Source organism: Candidozyma auris, chromosome 1, assembly GCF_003013715.1.
Source record: "Candidozyma auris chromosome 1, complete sequence".
NCBI classification, from domain to species: Eukaryota; Fungi; Ascomycota; class Pichiomycetes; order Serinales; family Metschnikowiaceae; genus Candidozyma; species Candidozyma auris.
Genome location: NC_072812.1, coordinates 1,433,869 through 1,451,971, shown reverse-complemented (window position 1 = coordinate 1,451,971; position 18,103 = coordinate 1,433,869). Strand labels below are relative to the sequence as shown.

The 18,103-nt window shown below is 45.3% G+C and overlaps 8 protein-coding genes across 8 annotated transcripts; 3 read left to right on the top strand and 5 right to left on the bottom strand. All coding sequences in view use genetic code 12, as the record gives it.

The window, feature by feature from the left end:
* Nucleotides 1-1,374: 1,374 nt before the first annotated feature.
* Nucleotides 1,375-2,220, bottom strand: CJI96_0000671 (uncharacterized protein; the record flags this gene model as incomplete). Its single annotated transcript, XM_029034900.2, has 1 exon — nucleotides 1,375-2,220. The coding sequence occupies one exon, from the start codon at nucleotides 2,218-2,220 to the stop codon at nucleotides 1,375-1,377; it is 846 nt and encodes a 281-aa protein (XP_028890142.2).
* Nucleotides 2,221-2,383: 163 nt separating this feature from the next.
* CJI96_0000670 (DNA-dependent ATPase RAD26) lies at nucleotides 2,384-5,740 on the bottom strand (the record flags this gene model as incomplete). Its single annotated transcript, XM_029034899.2, has 1 exon — nucleotides 2,384-5,740. The coding sequence occupies one exon, from the start codon at nucleotides 5,738-5,740 to the stop codon at nucleotides 2,384-2,386; it is 3,357 nt and encodes a 1,118-aa protein (XP_028890141.2).
* A 712-nt stretch (nucleotides 5,741-6,452) lies between these two features.
* Nucleotides 6,453-7,268, bottom strand: FRP3 (putative ammonium permease; the record flags this gene model as incomplete). Its single annotated transcript, XM_029034898.1, has 1 exon — nucleotides 6,453-7,268. One exon carries the CDS (start codon nucleotides 7,266-7,268, stop codon nucleotides 6,453-6,455), a length of 816 nt encoding a protein of 271 aa, XP_028890140.1.
* Nucleotides 7,269-8,509: 1,241 nt separating this feature from the next.
* AYR2 (Ayr2p) lies at nucleotides 8,510-9,400 on the bottom strand (the record flags this gene model as incomplete). Its single annotated transcript, XM_029034897.1, has 1 exon — nucleotides 8,510-9,400. The coding sequence occupies one exon, from the start codon at nucleotides 9,398-9,400 to the stop codon at nucleotides 8,510-8,512; it is 891 nt and encodes a 296-aa protein (XP_028890139.1).
* A 624-nt stretch (nucleotides 9,401-10,024) lies between these two features.
* DBF2 (serine/threonine-protein kinase) lies at nucleotides 10,025-11,818 on the top strand (the record flags this gene model as incomplete). Its single annotated transcript, XM_029034896.2, has 1 exon — nucleotides 10,025-11,818. The coding sequence occupies one exon, from the start codon at nucleotides 10,025-10,027 to the stop codon at nucleotides 11,816-11,818; it is 1,794 nt and encodes a 597-aa protein (XP_028890138.1).
* Nucleotides 11,819-11,906: 88 nt separating this feature from the next.
* On the bottom strand, nucleotides 11,907-12,644 carry CJI96_0000666 (exosome non-catalytic core subunit RRP46; the record flags this gene model as incomplete). The annotated part of the gene is made up of 1 exon (XM_029034895.2): nucleotides 11,907-12,644. One exon carries the CDS (start codon nucleotides 12,642-12,644, stop codon nucleotides 11,907-11,909), a length of 738 nt encoding a protein of 245 aa, XP_028890137.2.
* Nucleotides 12,645-12,758: 114 nt separating this feature from the next.
* Nucleotides 12,759-14,300, top strand: CJI96_0000665 (U4/U6-U5 snRNP complex subunit PRP31; the record flags this gene model as incomplete). Its single annotated transcript, XM_029034894.2, has 1 exon — nucleotides 12,759-14,300. One exon carries the CDS (start codon nucleotides 12,759-12,761, stop codon nucleotides 14,298-14,300), a length of 1,542 nt encoding a protein of 513 aa, XP_028890136.2.
* Nucleotides 14,301-14,613: 313 nt separating this feature from the next.
* Nucleotides 14,614-17,775, top strand: VAS1 (valine--tRNA ligase; the record flags this gene model as incomplete). The annotated part of the gene is made up of 1 exon (XM_029034893.2): nucleotides 14,614-17,775. The coding sequence occupies one exon, from the start codon at nucleotides 14,614-14,616 to the stop codon at nucleotides 17,773-17,775; it is 3,162 nt and encodes a 1,053-aa protein (XP_028890135.1).
* Between the last annotated feature and the right edge of the window lie 328 nt (nucleotides 17,776-18,103).

Sequence of the window (18,103 nt, the reverse complement as noted above, 5' to 3'; positions counted from 1 at the left end):
TCTTCTCTTTCCACTTCCCTTTCATCTTTTAGGTGGCCTGCGCGATTGGTTTGCCACGGCAGCACCTCCAGCGCGGTTTGCAGCATTGCTGTGCAAAAAGTATAGGAGGCCCACCGCTGGCAACTTTCCAGGTCTTTTTCCACCCCCACTCCACTCTGGCCTCCGCAGACCTTTTCCACACCACTGCGTCAATTCAACATCAGCTTGAAGTCTCCATTGCTGCATTGCTCATAATCATTACCGCTGTCTTCTTTCATTGCCCACCTTCCATGCTTTCTGCTTCTTCCATCGACTTGTTTGTGCTTGGGCCTTGCGGCAGTTCCCCATGTGCGGTTTGAAAAAAAGCCTGGGCTATCGGCTGATCTCCACGCGACACCTGGGTTACAAAGCGCAGGAGGCTAAACTGACGGCAACGAGAACCAGACCGAACTCTGAACAGCGTACTCCTTTTCCTGATTGATTTTTTTTTTTTTTTTGATTTTATATATATATATTTTTTTATGTGTACATTTGCTTCCCTCTGCTTCTCTCCATTTTTCACCGCTCGCCTCCTCTGAGCCTCCAGCCTGACCTCACTTCCCCCGTTTTGCATTTCTGCAAGAGTGCTATACCAATTATCGATTTGCATCTCTACAAGACTCTAAAACAATAACTGCGGAGCACCAAACGCAGCATCCGTGCTCCGTGTGCTTCTTGTATTGCGTTTATCCTTTTCTAATTTTTTTCTTTTTTTTTGTTTGTTTGTTTCATTGCCGTGGACCTTTGTTGAGCTTGGCTATTGTGGGGCCACTATCGTAACTGGGCTTGTGGTCGCCACAGTGGCATTGTCGCCAGTGCAGGCCGCTGGGACCGGCGCCTCCGATCTTGACATTAAAGAAAGACAACAAGCGATGACGTGGTTGAGAAACCAGATGTGTCTTTGGCGCCTTCGTTGGTTGATCCGATCCGATCCGGTTTGTAGCTTGGTCCATGCTTGGTGTGTGGTTTCTGTAACCTGTGGGGTCTGATCGAAATAGCCCACACGACTTCCAGCGTGTTCGCTCGCTAAGCATGTCAGAGTGTCTCTTTGGCCAGTGCATCCGCTTGCACCTCGCATGCGATCGCAGAGCGCTTGGCGCGACTTGCGCTCGCTACCTACTTCCATGCAATGCCTCTAGCCCACCACAGGCTTTGCACTAGTTTGACACCTTCCATGCGCCATCTCCCATTTCTCTGCGGTGCAAGTGGTGCTTTATTGATTGTTTTGGTCCCAGGTGGAGTTCCTAGAGATTAATCTGGGGGAAAAAGCCTCAGGGGAATGCTCAGGTGGCCCCGATCGGTCTACTACAAAACAACCTGCTGACTCTATTTTGGTGTCTTTCTAGCTATGTACATCTACTCGTGCACGTCTCCACGATAGAGCTCCTTGATGATCTTGCCCTGCTTGATCGTGGTGTTAACAATCCCCTGCACTTGCTCTGGGAACACTCTACCGTAAAACACTATGGGCATCTTGCTACAGTCTCGTGGGAAATACAACACGTTGCCAGCGTAGGCGTGACCTCCAACATGCGAAATGAGACCTGTCTCGACATGACTAAGACCTTCTCTCTCGAGGACCCTTTCAAATTCCTTCTGCAACAATGGCGCAAGTAGCCCGCATCGAATGTCTCGCTGCGCATGCCCACAAATGAGTACCAAATCGCTTTCGATGGGTTTCTCTGTAAACAAACTCGAATGGTCTTGCTTACCCATCACGTTCGCCGTGGATTGCGAAAACGGGTTGAAGACCTCCGTCATTTCCTCCTTCTCAGGCAATAAATAGTGTTCAACGAACAGCTTTGCATGCTTGATGTCAAACTCGACAATCTTGTTGTCGGGGTATAAATAGATGAGCTCTTTGTCGTTGGGTCTGTTGTTTATGCCCTTCACAAGCGCATTGGTTACGCTCACCGGATGATTTGGACTGAGCATTCGTTTCAACAGCGTTAACTCGCTCGCCACTGAACCAGCGGTGAGCTCCACTTTGGCTGGCATCTTGCTGAAGTCGTCGTACCCATGCAGAAAAACAAGAAGATGTTTCCATGGGTCTGAGCCTGTTCCGTTGAGGTTACGCTCAAAGTCGATCTGCTTGTCTGGAGGGAACTCTGGGATGCCGCAGTGTGTGCAACCGGTGTCATACGCTGGTGGCGGACACGTATCGACGTATCGACTAGTGAGTCTTCGAGCTATCCTTAGCATAAAGAATAAAATCCAATATGTTTCACTGGCTATATCAGCATTGGTGTTCTTATATCCACCACCAACTTTTCATATCACATCGGCTTGAATACCTCATTTAGTTGCCCCGCGCTCCTGCAGGTCCCACTGATATTGCAACGATCCGAGTGCCGAACGCACCTGCCTACTCCAGGAAGGACTCCTTGAGCCTCCAACCTTTTTGTGAAGTATCCCAATCTGCGGCTTCTCTAAGAAGTGATCTTACAGAAATCATCTCTTTCTCATCCTTCAAATTTACTGTTCGGGGCAACGACTTGAGGATCGCATCAGACTTGCTGAACTTCTCCGGTTGCTGCTGCAAAAACTGTATCAAATGTTCAAGTAGTTGCTGTTTATCATCATCTGTTAGAGCCTTTGTTTCCTTAGCAGCCCTTTTGGCAGCGTTCGCCTTTTTTTGTCTTAACTGGTCCAAAATTGATGTCGAGGAGACAGCATCAGGAGCCACGGGAGTCGGCGATTGACTAGGTGACTTCGAACCTAAGCGGCTCTTCCTGCCGCCGTTCTTCGTCTTGGGGCCAAATCTGCCTGCTACACCGAATTTGCCGGTCCAAGTAGGGGTACCTACTGCAGTAGATCGTGCCAGTATCCTGGACCGTTTGAGAGCTTCTGCAGCTTCTTTCGCCACTCGAGCTGCCTCTCTCTCGACAATGCTGACCTCTTGGAGATTGGAGTTAATGATTTCATCATGCTGCAATGTACTGTGGACTACATCAGCGTTGGCAAATATGCCTTCCATAATTCTGTTCTCATCCTTCTTTTCATCGTCATTCTCTTCGTCACCAACGTAATTGTCGAGCTTAGACACACCCATGATGCTTGCCACTTGATACAAGTCATCGTCATTTTTGTGCTCACGCTTATTAAGTTGCGTAGACTTCCTATTTTTGCTTCCTCTAAATGTCTTTTCACTCCCACTGAACATGTCACCAGTCTCTGTTCCCTTCTCCTGTGGATCACCTAGGCTGAATAAGTCGTGAAGGTCATTCATCTTGAAGAATCGCCTTTGCTTTGGATCCTTTAAAATCTTGTTGGTCAAAAAAGTTTTGAAAATCTGTCTATGATAAATCTTCTCCTCAATCGTTCCGGCTGTCATCAACCTGTAGATTGTAATGTCTTTCGTCTGTCCTAGACGCCAGGCTCTTTCTCGGGCTTGAATATCTGTAGATGGATTCCAATCTGGGTCGTAGATGATAACTCTATCTGCACCTGTGAGGTTGACACCTAGCCCTCCAACTTTGGTGGTAAGTAAAAAACAGTCGTAGTACTTATTGTTGTTGAAGGTATCGACCAATTGCTGTCGTTTTCCAATTGGAGTCGAGCCATCCATTCGCAAATAGTGAAAATGGTCCTGTTCTTCAATGTCGTCTCCTTCATCATCGACTCTCTTTAGGTTCACCACGAACTTCTCCAAAATATCTAGCATCTGTTTCGTTTGGCAAAATACAAGGGTTCTATGACCCTCCTTTTGCCAAAGTTGCAACAAGTTTTTTAAAACTTGCATTTTGCCTGATTTTGTAGGGTTTCCGTAGCTATAACCTCTCCTTCTGAGCAACATGTCCCTGTCTATGAGGTCAGGATGATTGCAAATTTTTCTTAACATATCGACACCCATAAGAACATTTCTCTTTCCTTTAAGGATTGCATTGACATCCTCACTTCCCAAAAACTTTTCGTATAGGTTTTGTTGATATTGTGTGAGCTTGACAAACAAAACCATCTCGTTTTTCTTGGGAAGGTCTTGTGCTACATCAACCTTTAGACGCCTCAAAAGGTAGGGAGAGATGAGATCTCGCAAGATCACAGCACATTTGTAACCTGTTTGAACTTGTACGTTCGAGGCGTTTGCATACCCACCCACGTTAATGGGGATTGCAAACTGTTGTTCAAACACCGGTAGCGTGCCAAGCCTTCCAGGAAAGACGAAGTCAAATAACGACCAAAGTTCGGTCAAATTATTCTGAATTGGAGTCCCCGACAAGATTATTCTATTATAAGTCTTCACACGTTTGCATGCAAGTGATATCTCAGAATTCGGGTTTCTGATCTTGTGGCCCTCGTCAAGTACAACATATCCCCATTCCCTAGGAAGTATATGTTTTGAGTAAATCCTGAGACCGACATATGTAGTCACTAAAATATGGCCCTTTTCCATGACTCTATCAACGATAGCTTTAGCATTCACCTGATTGTTGGCCGCTTTCATGCTTAATTGCGCATCAAAGTCCGCATCCTCCTCCTCAAGATGTGCTTCAAGCTGTTCCTCTGTTCTTATAGAGCTCTTGTTCATTCCAGAGCCAATACTGTGGAGGATCATACATCTGAAGGGAGGCCACCAGCGGTGGAACTCATTCACCCACTGATTCATGACTGTGGCTGGAACCACAAGTAAGACGGGCTTGTCAAGAAGGCCAGAATATTGTAGACCTGCCAAGAATGCAATGACCTGTATTGTTTTACCCAATCCCATCTCATCACCTATAATTCCTCCTGTTTTTTGAGAATAGAGCTCCCAAAGCCATTGGACGCACGTTTTTTGATACTCGAATAAAGAGGGATATATATCCCCTGGCAACTTGAATTTTGCATTAAGCACAGCATCAGGTATGCTTGGATGAGGCTGCTGCCATTCTGGAAGATCAGCAACAGTGCGATCAGAATTGTTTTCCTCTCGTAACTGCGACCTTCTGCTTGTCCACTCCTGGAGTCTCAGTTGATAAACTGTTTCATCCCCATCATCGATGTTTCGCAGGCTCAAAGACATATCCAAATTATCGTCGGAATCACTTATTCTATCTACAACATCGTCAGCAGAGTCGACAACATCATCCTCTGAACCAATATAGTCAGCTTCTGAGTCATCCTGATCCTCATACTCAGACTCCAGTAGGTCCTTCTTCGCTCGTTTTCGAAGCGGGCCATCAGCCTCATCATTGCTCTTGACAAGCAGGTTTTCTCGATGCTCTGCAATTCTTTGCCTCTTTCCTACTTCTTCAAATCCCGGAGCTCGTAAATGCTGATGCGATCTATTTGTCTGGTCATCTGTGGCAAACGAGGTCGAGTTACCGAACGCAGTAATCTTACCAGTTCGTATTAAGAAGTCCCGCTCGCTTTCGCCAGCTTGCCGCTGACCTGAGCCCCCTGTATCTTTCTCTTGAAGCAGCTCCTTGTTTCCCTGTAGTCTTGCTCTGATGTCCGCAACGTCTTGTTGCCGTGGAATTAGCTCATTCTTGTTGAGCCATTGGATCTCGTCCTTCAACAGCTTAAGTTGTGATAGCTTGGTTCGTGGATTATCAAGGCGTTTTTGAAGAAGTGATATTCTCTTCAATGTTTTCTCCAAGTCCGAGGTCGATTTTTGCAATCGCTTCTCATCTAGCTCAGTCTCTCGATTTATGAGCGCCTCGTTCGCTCTTTTGGTTATTGAGCTCTCAAGATCATCTTGATCAACGAGTTTTACATCAAGATTTTCCTCGATGTCTTTCATTTGTTTAACCCGTGGACTGTCACGGTACTTCACTAGATAGGGCTGATAAGCGTGAGATCTCACTAGTATACTTGCGCAGTCCAATTCACACAGGACCATTTCTTGTAAGCCCTTTATCTACGGGCGGTTTGGATGCAACTTATATATGAACAAAACGCATGAACGAGCTTTTTTTAAATTAAGTGAAAAAAGAAAAAAAAAAAAAAGATAGAATTATCAACTCAGAAACTCATCATTTGTGGAAAAAAATGTCTTTTCTGAGTCGCAAGCAAGACTCAAATAATGGCTGCAAATTTCCCAATAGGCAACCGGCGAAAATGTTTAAATGACTTGTTCTCAATTGGAATTCCTGTTCAAAGTATCACTCCAGGTGGGTACACTTGACAGAAGTTAGTTCGAGAATGCCGATCGAAAGTCGGCAATTGCATTGATCCTGTGTGGCTCAGGATATTCTCGTTGGTCCGATCTCATAGGGATCTATCGTGAATTTGAATATATAGAACAAATCTATAATGAGCGGGTCATTTATTCACAGTCTATACTCTGTCACAATCTAATATAGCCTCCTTTCAGTTGTATGCTATACAGCATTCTTTGAAGCACGTTATCGACACTAGGGTTCGGGCATTTTACAATGTGTGGACATCATGCCATGGGTAGTAAGGCAGAAACATAATAAGTTAGATAGCTATATAGCTTATAAATAGTTGTTTTAATCCCGCTTGGCCAGCAAGTCAGGTAATGGAAGCGCCTTGACGATTATGTACGAGTTTTGCTCATTAGCGATACCAGCGTAGGCATTGTACCATGCCACCAACGCAGTAATCACACCAAAAACACCGCCAGCCTTCTTTGTCCCGACCTTGCCGTTGAACTCAGCAATAGCCAATAACAAAAATGTAAGACTCAAGAAGAAAAACAACAAGAAGAATGCCAAGGTGGACTTCAATGTGAGTACGCACAAGAAGAAGGTGAAGATAAACCAACCAACCATAAATATCCCTAGAGCGTAACGCATGGAAGTTTCATCCTCTGCAAAAGCACTCTTGATGCCAAAGGAATCTACCTGGATGGCAGCCCATGAGCACCAGAAGCCAGCGTACGAAGACAAAGCCACACCACCAAAAGTGTTACCAACGGCAATCTCAAACATTCCAGCAAGGAATTGAGCAGCACCGCCATAAAAGAAAGCCAAGCCCACCACAATGTTTGGAATGGAAACACCGTGGGCCTCGCAGTTGATGAGAGACAAGACAAAAGTAGTCAAGGCGAAACCGCACAACCCCAAAGGAGCAGGGTTAGCCAAGTCGTGTTTTGGAGGGGGACTCAAACCAGGGTTGAGCGTACCACCAAAGGCTGAAGCCAAGTCAGCCTTATGGTATTTTTCGTTGCCAAAGTGAATATAGTCATCATCATGTACCACCCTAGTGATATTAGGGTTGTCGTTGTGATGGGTCGCAGAGGCATTGTCGTTCTGCTCCACTGCGAGCGTGTGGTCTTGGGGTTGTTGGGCTTCCAAGTCAGACATTAGGGACGATAGTGATTTCGATTGAGATGATACGAGATACACCACCGTTCGTTGGGGGTGCATCATATTTATACGAGAACTTGTGGGGCTGGGAGCTGGGCTGGCGGGTGCAAAAAAAAGAGACTCTTTTGCAGCACCGAGTGAAATGCGAGATGGGTGGGGTTTCCGAGGGCTCCTCACGGCGAGTTCCGGGGGGTCGGTCTTAGGGTAAGAACAAAAATGGCTCTACAGATGGGAGCAGAGACTTTCGATGCCTTATATATTGACCGTTTGACGATGAACATCATCATACAACGTCTCTGGCAGCATTCTATTAATTCATTGCAACGTCGTACGAGTAATGTTACAATTGCTTGGGTGTTGGAGGTGGCGCCAGGTAGTTGAAGTCACGAGCAGGCTCTGGGAAGTTCCGAGGGCACATCCAAGGCGTTGAGTGCGTTTTGCGGGTGGTGACGAGCAGAAGGAGGCAGGAGAGGCGCCCTCGGAAGTCGAAAGTCCGAAATGCCATCGTTTCTTTGCCCTCTTGCACACTTTTTTCATTCCATTTACTCTCACTGCTGTGGGGAAGCCCTCATTCTCAATAAGCTACAACCAGAGGATGGGCAATTGCCAATAGTCAGTTGTCTTGTTCCCTTCCCGTTGTTATCATCGCTTTTATCATTCTCCACGGCTTTGCGCTAACCCTTGCCATGTATTCCAGCGCCTCCACTTTCAACCAGGCCATCCTTCAGAATAATCTTATGTGTCTCTGATGCGGTTTTCCTTTCCTCAACTGACTGCCTCCCAAGTCTAATTTCGCACCCACTCTTCCGTGCACTCTTTCGCAAACCTTTTCACCCAAGGCTTATGAGTTTCCCCGACTTACTCTATCGGACATTTGTCTCTGTTGCCGAAGGCCTAATGCCGGCTCAAGTGAACTGGATCCAGCCGGCAATTTTATCGCCTTTTGTCGCTCCCCTTGCCCTGTCTACCCTTTGCTCTCCTTCCATGCCCCCTCACACCACCGACTGTCTCGCTCCCGCACCATTTTCCCACACCAACCTCTCGCACCCTCTCACACCCTCTTCCCCTTGTGGGGTTTACACCACTACAAACACAATGACCTAAGTAAAATTCATATAAAGCAGTTCAGAGCCCCACACCAGGTGGGTGCTAGTCGGTTCTACGGCTCGCGCTTGAGGCGGAATTCGCCGGGTTTCACGGGAAGCCAAGTATACACTGAGAGTGTCTTGTGATCCAGCTCACTTTCTCTGTCTATCCTTTTGGCGCACCAATTTTGCAATCGCCCTGAGCACAGCGTACTGCTTAAAATGATTCTGGATACCTATCTCGCACAACCACAATGGGCACCAGAAACGTACGAAATGCAAAAAGTACGCCCTGTACCCGCGGTATATATTGAACCCAACGTCTCTCTTCTTGGTGATTTGCAGCGCCACTTGGTTGGCGTACTTTTCTGCACTGATGCTGGTTTTTGGGTTTCTGCTCATGTTGGCTGACGCATGGATGCTCTCATATATGCCAGGGACATCGTAACGATCGCTGAGCAACGTTGGCGTCGACAAGGGGTCGCAAATGGCAGTGTTGACACCTCCGGTGATCACACTGTGCACTTTGACGCCAAATGGCTTCATCTCGGCCCTCAATCCCAATGCATACTGGTCGATTGCAGCTTTGGTGGCACAGTACGCGGAAACCCAAGAGAGCGGCACTCTTGCAGCCACCGAACTGGTAAACACAATCGTGCCCTTGGCCTCGATCACCATGTCACTGAAATATTTGGTCATAAACATGTGGCCTAGAACGTTGACATCGAAAAGCAACCGCAACTTATCGTCGTCATACTCAATGGCTGGGCCGCCAAGGTTACTGATACCAGCATTGTTGTAAAGAATGTCTAATCTACCACCAGTGATTTGTCTAACTTTTTCAGCAGCTGCCTCAACGTCTTTGGGCTTGGTAATGTCCAACGCCAAAGGCACAAGACCAATCTCCTTCTCTAGAGGCTTCATTCCCCAAAGATCCCTTTGGGGACTCACGCCAATGATAGAGTAGCCCCGCTTGTGGAGAGCAATCGCCATTTGGTAGCCAATGCCCGAGGAAGCGCCAGTGATCAAAGCATATTTCGTCATGACTGTTAAGCTAGGAATGAAAAAGTTGGTTGCGAGAATGGACCGCTTTTAATTGCAAAGTTTGGGTACTTCGCATGTGACTGGTTGAGGGGACGCATATGCTGCTCACGAACGCATCATGGGTTAACCATTGTTGGGCGACAATAAGAACGGCAGACCACCAGCACGTGATCTCTGTTCCGGGGAAAGCCTCACTTAAAATCCGTCTTGGACAGAAGCAAAGATTTAAAATAAACTTAAAGGGGAACACGAGTGATTTATCAACAAAACCCGTAGTACATTACTTCCGTCGTCTAGCGAAGTGAGAATCAAAGAAACTGCATATCGATGTAAACACCACTGGACAAGCGAATATCGTACGCATGCTAGATCCTTAAACTTTTATAGTTGTCGCATTTATCATTGCAACGTAAGATATTTCTTATTGAGGGTTGCTTGCACGAGCCTATTCTCGAATCGAAGTCTTTTTCTTATGGCTGCGAATATGCACAGAAGCTCCTTCGTTGCGCGAGTCATTACTGCCTACTTGGGACGGAATGTAAACATTCACATCGTCACAAATCTCGCTTTGCCATAACAATAATCACAATCTCCAAAGTCTTTTTCTAACAAGCAAAGTTCGCCATGCCGTTTCTTCGGAGCCCTCGCCATAACAGGACGGTGGACATGGCAGACATCTCCCAGTCATTAGAGAATGTCTCCTTCCAGTCCAACATGATGGACGTGGATGCCTCTTGTAGGACCCCAGTGAAAGAGCCCTACAATAAGGAGAACATAACTCCACTCAACTCACCCACAAAGCTGGTGCTTCACAAAACGCCCATTGGGAAATCACAGCCATTGACGCCTCAGGCTCAAAATATAAAGCTTCAGAATGACATCAACAGGCTCCAACCACAGAACTCCTTCTTGGGGCCCGACTTCCATTCCAAGGCCAACACAGCCAAAACAAAGAGACTCACCTCAGTTGTGCAGTTGTACTTTTTAGACTACTATTGTGACATGTTTGACTATGTCATTTCGAGACACGAAAGAAGCAGATTGGTTGAGGCTCGTTTACAAAGTGATCCCAATTACGCTTCGAACCCTAAAAGAGCTCAATTGGAATGGAAGAGCTACGTGGGAAGAGAAAGAGCTCTTCTACGTAAAAGAAGAATCAAGCCAAAGCATAAGGATTTTGAAATGATTACCCAAGTTGGTCAGGGAGGTTATGGCCAGGTGTTTTTAGCCAGAAAGAAAGACACAAGAGAAGTTTGTGCGTTGAAAGTTTTGAATAAGAAGCTATTGGTGAAGCTTGATGAGACAAGACACGTCTTGACCGAAAGAGACATTTTGACAAACACAAGATCCGACTGGTTGGTCAAGTTATTATATGCTTTCCAAGATGCGGAGAAAGTGTTTTTAGCTATGGAATTCGTCCCTGGTGGAGACTTCAGAACTCTTCTTAACAATACCGGCTATCTTATTCCACCACATGCTAGATTCTACATTGCTGAGATGTTTGCTGCGGTGAACTCTTTACATGATCTAGGTTTTACCCACCGTGACTTGAAACCGGAAAACTTCTTGATTGACTCTAAAGGTCATATTAAGTTGACTGATTTTGGTTTGGCCGCCGGCACTGTCTCTAGTGACAGAATTGAGTCTATGAGAATCAAATTGGCTAACTTACAAGATTTGGATCATTACGAGGTTCCTTCGAAGCTTATGTATGAGCGTCAAAAGATTTTCAAGCAATCGCAAGGCCATCACAACCTTGCGAATTCGATCGTGGGCTCTCCGGACTACATGGCTCTCGAGGTATTAGAGGGCAAGAACTACGACTTTACCATTGACTATTGGTCATTGGGCTGCATGTTATTCGAAGCGCTTTGTGGATATCCACCATTCAGTGGACGCAAGCAAGACGAAACTTATTACAACTTAAAGCACTGGAAGTCAGCATTGAGAAGACCCCAAACAAGGGATGGTCGTTATGTATTCTCAGATAGAACATGGGCATTGATCACTAAATTGATAGCTTCTCCATCAAGCCGTTTGAGGAACATAAAGCAGGTACAAGCACAACCGTACTTCAGCGACATTCGTGACTGGGACCATTTAAGAGAGAAAACCCCTCCATTCACGCCACAATTAGACAACGAGGAAGATGCCGGCTATTTTGACGATTTCGAGGACGAAGAGAGCATGGCGAAATATAAAGATGTCTTTGCTAGACAAGAGCAGAATGAATCCATTTTAGACAAAGCGAGCGGGAGAAATGTTGGAAAAAATAACTTTATAGGGTTTACGTTCAAGCATAAACTGAATCCAAACAATAGATTCCAAAATGGGGAAATCAACTTGCTTGCGGGTCAAAATGGAGGGTCTGGAGGCTTCGCTGGCAACCGTTTGGATCCATTGGCGACCCTATACTAAATCTGCTTCGGTTATTTACGAGAATTCTAAGAGTTTGTATTTCTAGTTATATTATTGTCATTAAACGGTACTCTTCACTGTTGCACCATCAGCTCGACCAGATGAAGTCCAGCTTAACCTTGTCTTCAACTAATGGTCTCTGGCATGATGTGTGTATCTTCTGGGTAGCTGTAGCCGCAAGCTCAATAACTTTTATGAGTTCTTCTTCAGAAAAGGTGCCATTACTTTCGACTAGCAATATTTTGTGTGACTTTTGGTCTCTTATATCAAAGCAGACTACATGATGGCTCGAGCTGTTTTGTAGTTGTTTGAGAGACGGGGTCTCCATACATTTACCATCCTGGTCGATGGCCACCGAAACCGCTGCAAAGGAGTTGTAAAGAGCCACATTGGCGTCAATCAAAGCAAAGTAGCAAGCGTTTAATGCAGCACTGAGCTCGTTTGACGTGAAAGCACCACCTGAAGCAGCTGTGTCTCCTGATATAACGATAGCTCCTTCTCTGTCGAGGTCGGTTGTGAGGAATTGGACAACTATCTGAATTAGCTGACGTGGGTATTGGTGACGAATAATTACCAGCTGAAGTACTGACCTAAGTAAGTCCTCAAGAACCTTTTCTCTTGTTGAGCTTAGTCCTCGACTTGGACGCACAACAATCTCCAAACTGGCTTGAGTAGGCAACTCTTGTCTGGGCTTAGCTTCTAAGGGCCCAGCTACAGAAACAAGGACTATAGTATTACCCACAGTGAGCCTTGCAGACCCATCGACCTCTGTGAGCTCGGAAAGTTTAGCCTGAAGAGCAATCATCCACGGTTGAGCTTGTCTCATCAGGAAGCGAGAATCAAAGGCAGCGTAGGTGCACCGGTTAAGATGAGCTTGTGTGCAGGGAACTCAATGTTATTACTAAGGCTCAAATGTATGGATTTAAGTAAACGGCTGCAAATGGCGGATAAACCAAATTTTGAAGAGGATTTGCTAGCAGACCTACAAAGTGACTCAGAGAATGAAACTGAGTTTGTTAGCCAGAAAGAGAGTTATGAAACCGCCACACTGAATTCCCACGTACGCTATTGGGAAGACCTACTACAATCAAGTCATCGTCACACTGTTGGCACAAAGCTACAACATCTTGATATCGCTCATGTGTCCGATCCTACTGAATTGAGCTCTGTTCTCGATTTCATTCCCCAGATACGACAGAAGTTGCGAAATTATGTCGATGAACAGGATACTGACTATATGGAATTATTGGCTACAGCGAATGGTGAGAACCAAAGTGAGGAGATGAGATTTCTTATGCAAATAAGTGAGCTTCCAACACTTATCAACGACGAAATTACTCTCTTGCATCGATTCGTGCGAACGCATTACAAATTAGTGTTTGGAGAACTAGAAGTTCTCGTATCCAATCCAATTGACTACTGCAGGGTTGTCACTCTAATTGGGCTGGATCTCATAGGTATAAAGAAGAAAGAACCCGAGTTGCAAAAGATTGTATCTAACACCAAAGTACTCGCCATATCGATGGCTGCGCTAGAATCATTTGCTCACCTGTTTCCTTTAAACGAGAAAGATATGTCACGTATACGCAAGGCCTGCGACTTATGCTTTCAATTAAACGACTTCATCAAAGAACTCTCAGTGTTTGTGTCCCGAAAACTTTCCAAATACGCTCCTAATGTCAATAGTCTTATCGGGCCGACAGTAACTTCTCAGCTTCTTATTAGTATTGGCTCGCTACGTCAGCTTGCTTTGACTCCAGCTTGCAACCTTCCTTCATTTGGCGTAAGAGATATACTGTCCCAACAAAATACACGGTCAACGATAGTAAGAGCCACGGGTTACTTATACTACAGCGACTTGGTGGTTGGTTTACCCCCTGAGATCAAGAGACAGGCACTCAGAATCATAAGTTCAAAAATAATTTTAGCTGCCCGTATTGACTTATCTGGTGCCATGCCTGATGGAAGCATTGGGAAAGCGTACCTTGAGGAAATAAAGCGAAAGATCGATCAACTCCTCACTCCTCCGGACAAGGCAGCTCCAAAAGCTCTACCAGTTCCAAAAGAGCAAAAGTCAAAGAAAAGGGGCGGCCGAAGGTTCAGGAAAATGAGGGAAAGAACTCAAATGTCTGAGATAAGAAAGGCTCAGAGCAAGATGGTGTTCGGCAAGGAGGAACACACTGTGATAGATGCATTTGGTGAGGAAGTTGGACTTGGTCTAAGTAAACAAATTGATGGAGTGCGTGCCAATAAGAATACAAATGCACGTATGTCGAAGGCTATGATCAATAGACTTAATCAACAGAAGGATAGGCCTATTGATCTTGATACTATTGTGTTCGCTAGAGATGAAGATGATAATACAAGCCCAGGCTTTGTGTCTTCCAATTCAAGAAGGTCCTGGTTTGGGGGTGCCAAGCGAAGCAGATTTGCAGATTTAGATCTGGATGAAGAAGATACAAAAAAGCAGAAAACAAGTTAATAAGTAATTGACAAAGTTGGCCGATAAAAAGCAGCTTGACCACGCATGAAAAACTTGATGATGTAAGACGACACTCACACAAAATAGTGCTACGTAAACATTAATGAACTGTAACATTATTAGAAGACTGATTTAGATAAAGAACAAGGGAAGTTATATATTGGTGCACGGATGTGAGTCTTGATACGTACCAAAAAATTTTCCAAGACGCCCCAAGTGAATGCTCCACAGGAAACTTCCCTTCGGAAAACTTACACGGAGACCCCTACTATATAGTCAGTTTCGTATATCCAGACAATTGAGTCTTGCAAAAATGTCGGAACAAGACTTGCAGAAGAACTCTTCGGCCCAGCCACAACCTCAAAATGGTGAAGAGCCAAAGAAGGAGAAGACCCCAAAGCAGTTAGAGAATGAGAGAAAGAAAGCCGAGAAGTTGGCTAAGTTCCTAGCAAAGAAAAAGAAGCAGGAAGAAGAAGCTAAGAACAAGAAGCCCTCCGAGAAGAAAGCAAAGAAGGACAAAAAAGTAGCTGAACCTGTTCCTGAATGGAAGGATGAAACGAAGCCCGGCGAGAAGAAGGTCTTGGCCTCTCTAGACGACGCTGCTTTCAAAGCGTACAACCCTAAGAATGTTGAGAGCTCATGGTACGCTTGGTGGGAAAAGCAAGGCTATTTTGAACCACAGCTTGATGAAGGCAAGATCAAGAAGGAGGGCCAATTCACGATACCTGCTCCTCCTCCAAACGTTACAGGTGCTTTGCACATAGGCCATGCATTGACCATTGCCATTCAGGATACCCTTATTAGATATAATAGAATGAAAGGTAAGACCACCATGTTTTTGCCTGGTTTCGATCACGCTGGTATCTCCACTCAATCGGTTGTTGAAAAGCAGATGTGGAAGACTGAAGGAAAGACTAGACATGACTATGGCCGTGAAAAGTTTGTGGGAAAGGTTTGGGAATGGAAGGAAGAATACCATGCTAGAATCAAGAACCAAGTGAAGAGATTGGGCGCATCTTATGATTGGACCAGGGAGGCTTTTACAATGGACCCTAAGTTATCTGAGGCTGTAATTGAAGCCTTCGTCAGATTGCATGAAGATGGTACCATTTACAGAGCATCGAGATTGGTTAACTGGTCTACGAAATTGAACACCGCCATTTCGAACCTCGAAGTTGAGAATAAGACTATCAATGGTAGAACTTTGTTGTCCGTGCCCGACTATGATCAGAAGATCGAATTCGGTGTTTTGACCTCTTACTCGTACCCAGTTGTTGACTCCGAGGAGAAGATCACTGTGGCCACCACCAGACCTGAGACCTTGTTTGGTGACACTGGTGTTGCTGTCCACCCAGAAGATCCTCGTTATAAGCATTTGCACGGCAAGTTTGTACAGCATCCTTTCTTGGACCGCAAAATTCCAATTGTTACCGACGCTGAAGCTGTGGACATGACCTTCGGTACTGGTGCAGTGAAGATCACACCCGCTCACGATCAGAATGACTACAACACTGGTAAGAGACACAACTTGGAGTTTATCAACATCTTGACTGACGATGGTCTCTTAAACGACAATTGCGGTGAATGGAAGGGTATCAAGAGATTCGACGCTAGATCCAAGGTCATTGAGGAGTTGAAGAAGAAGGGTTTGTACGTTGACCAAAAGGATAACGAAATGACCATTCCAACGTGCTCAAGATCCGGTGATGTTATTGAGCCTTTGTTGAAGCCTCAATGGTGGGTTAGACAGGATGAAATGGCTAAGGAAGCTATCAAAGCTGTTAAGAGTGGCGAAATTACCATTACACCGCAGTCTTCTGAGAAGGAGTATTTCCAGTGGATGGAGAATATTCAAGACTGGTGTATTTCCAGACAATTGTGGTGGGGACACAGATGTCCTGTCTACTTTGTCAACATTGAGGGCAAGGAAGGTGACCCATTGGATAACAATTATTGGATTGCTGGCAGAAGCTTCGAGGAAGCATTGGATAAAGCCAAGAAGAAGTTCCCTGATGTCAAGTTCACCTTGCAGCAGGATGAGGATGTTTTGGACACATGGTTTTCTTCGGGATTGTGGCCAATCTCAACATTGGGCTGGCCAAACAACACTAAGGACCTCGAACTTTTTGCTCCAATGTCCATGTTGGAAACTGGATGGGACATTTTGTTCTTCTGGGTTTCCCGAATGATTTTATTGTGTTTGAAATTGACAGGCAAAGTTCCTTTCAAGGAGGTCTTCTGCCACTCTTTGGTAAGAGACGCACAGGGGAGGAAAATGTCTAAGTCTTTAGGTAACGTCGTTGATCCATTGGACGTCATCAGCGGTATCTCTTTGGAACAATTACATGAAAAATTGAAGGTAGGCAACTTGGATGCCAGAGAAATTGAAAAAGCTTCCGCCGGTCAGAAACAATCCTACCCTAACGGTATCCCAGAATGTGGTACTGATGCTTTGAGATTTGCATTGTGTGCTTACACAACAGGCGGAAGAGACATCAACTTGGACATTCTAAGAGTGGAGGGTTACAGAAAATTCTGTAATAAAATGTACCAGGCCACCAAATTCGTGTTGGGTAGATTGGGCGGCGACTACAAGCCTCCAGCTACGCATGCGAAGAATGGTAACGAATCTTTGGTTGAGAAGTGGATTTTGCACAGATTGACCCATGCTACAAAGAGCTTCACAGAACATATTGAGAAACGTGAATTCTCTGAAACGACAAGCGCCGTGTACAACTTCTGGTACGACTTGTGTGATGTGTACATTGAGAACTCTAAGAACTTGATTCAGGATGGCACTGAGGAACAAAAGAAATCTGCCAAGGATACTTTGTACACGTGTATTGATCAAGGATTGAAGATGATTCACCCTTTCATGCCATTTGTCACTGAAGAAATGTGGCAGAGATTGCCACGTAGAGCTGGCGACGAAACTCCTTCCATTACCGTTGCACAGTTTCCAGAATACGAGCCATCTTTTGATGACAAGGAATCGCATGATGCTTACGAATTGGTGTTGGCTATCACCAAAGGAGCAAGATCTTTGCTTTCTCAATACAACATCTTGAAGAACGGTCAAGTCTACGTGGAAACCACCGATGAGAATGTCAGACAAATTGCAAAAGACCAGGAAAATTCCATAGTGTCTTTGATCAAGGGTGTCGAGAGGATTGACGTCTTGGAAGCCAATCAGCAAGTACCAAGCGGCTGTGCATTGAACGGTGTCAATGCCACCACCAATGTTCATGTTTTGGTAAAGGGTCAGATTGACTTGGACGCTGAGATCGCCAAGGTCAGCAAGAAATTGAGCAACGTGAAAGAATTGGACACCAAATTGAAGGACTCCATTAGCAAATTTACCGAGAAGACCAAGCAGGAGGCCAAGGACGCAGCATACAAGAGACAAGAGAACTTCAGAGCAGAGATTGAAGGTTACGAGCAGACAATTGCCATTTTGGAGAAGTTGAAGCTTTAGGGCACGTACATAGATAAATTTTACAACTGGTAGACTAATTGACTACGATTTTGATGCAGCGAAAAATCAGCCACACTTTCATTGATAAGACTTTCGACATCACCAATAACCGATAAATCACGGAATGCCACAAAACCCTGACCGCACGATCACTTGTCACGACAGGTCAATTTGAAAGCCTTTGCCGAATCATATGACTGAACAGTGCTGTCAACGTCTGATACATCCTCAGAGGAGATTGGCCGTTCGCTCGAGTGGCATCCTTGTCATGTCAAATTACACAAAAGCCTAGCTGGACAAATGCCAGAGAAGCACGGGTTAATGCCCC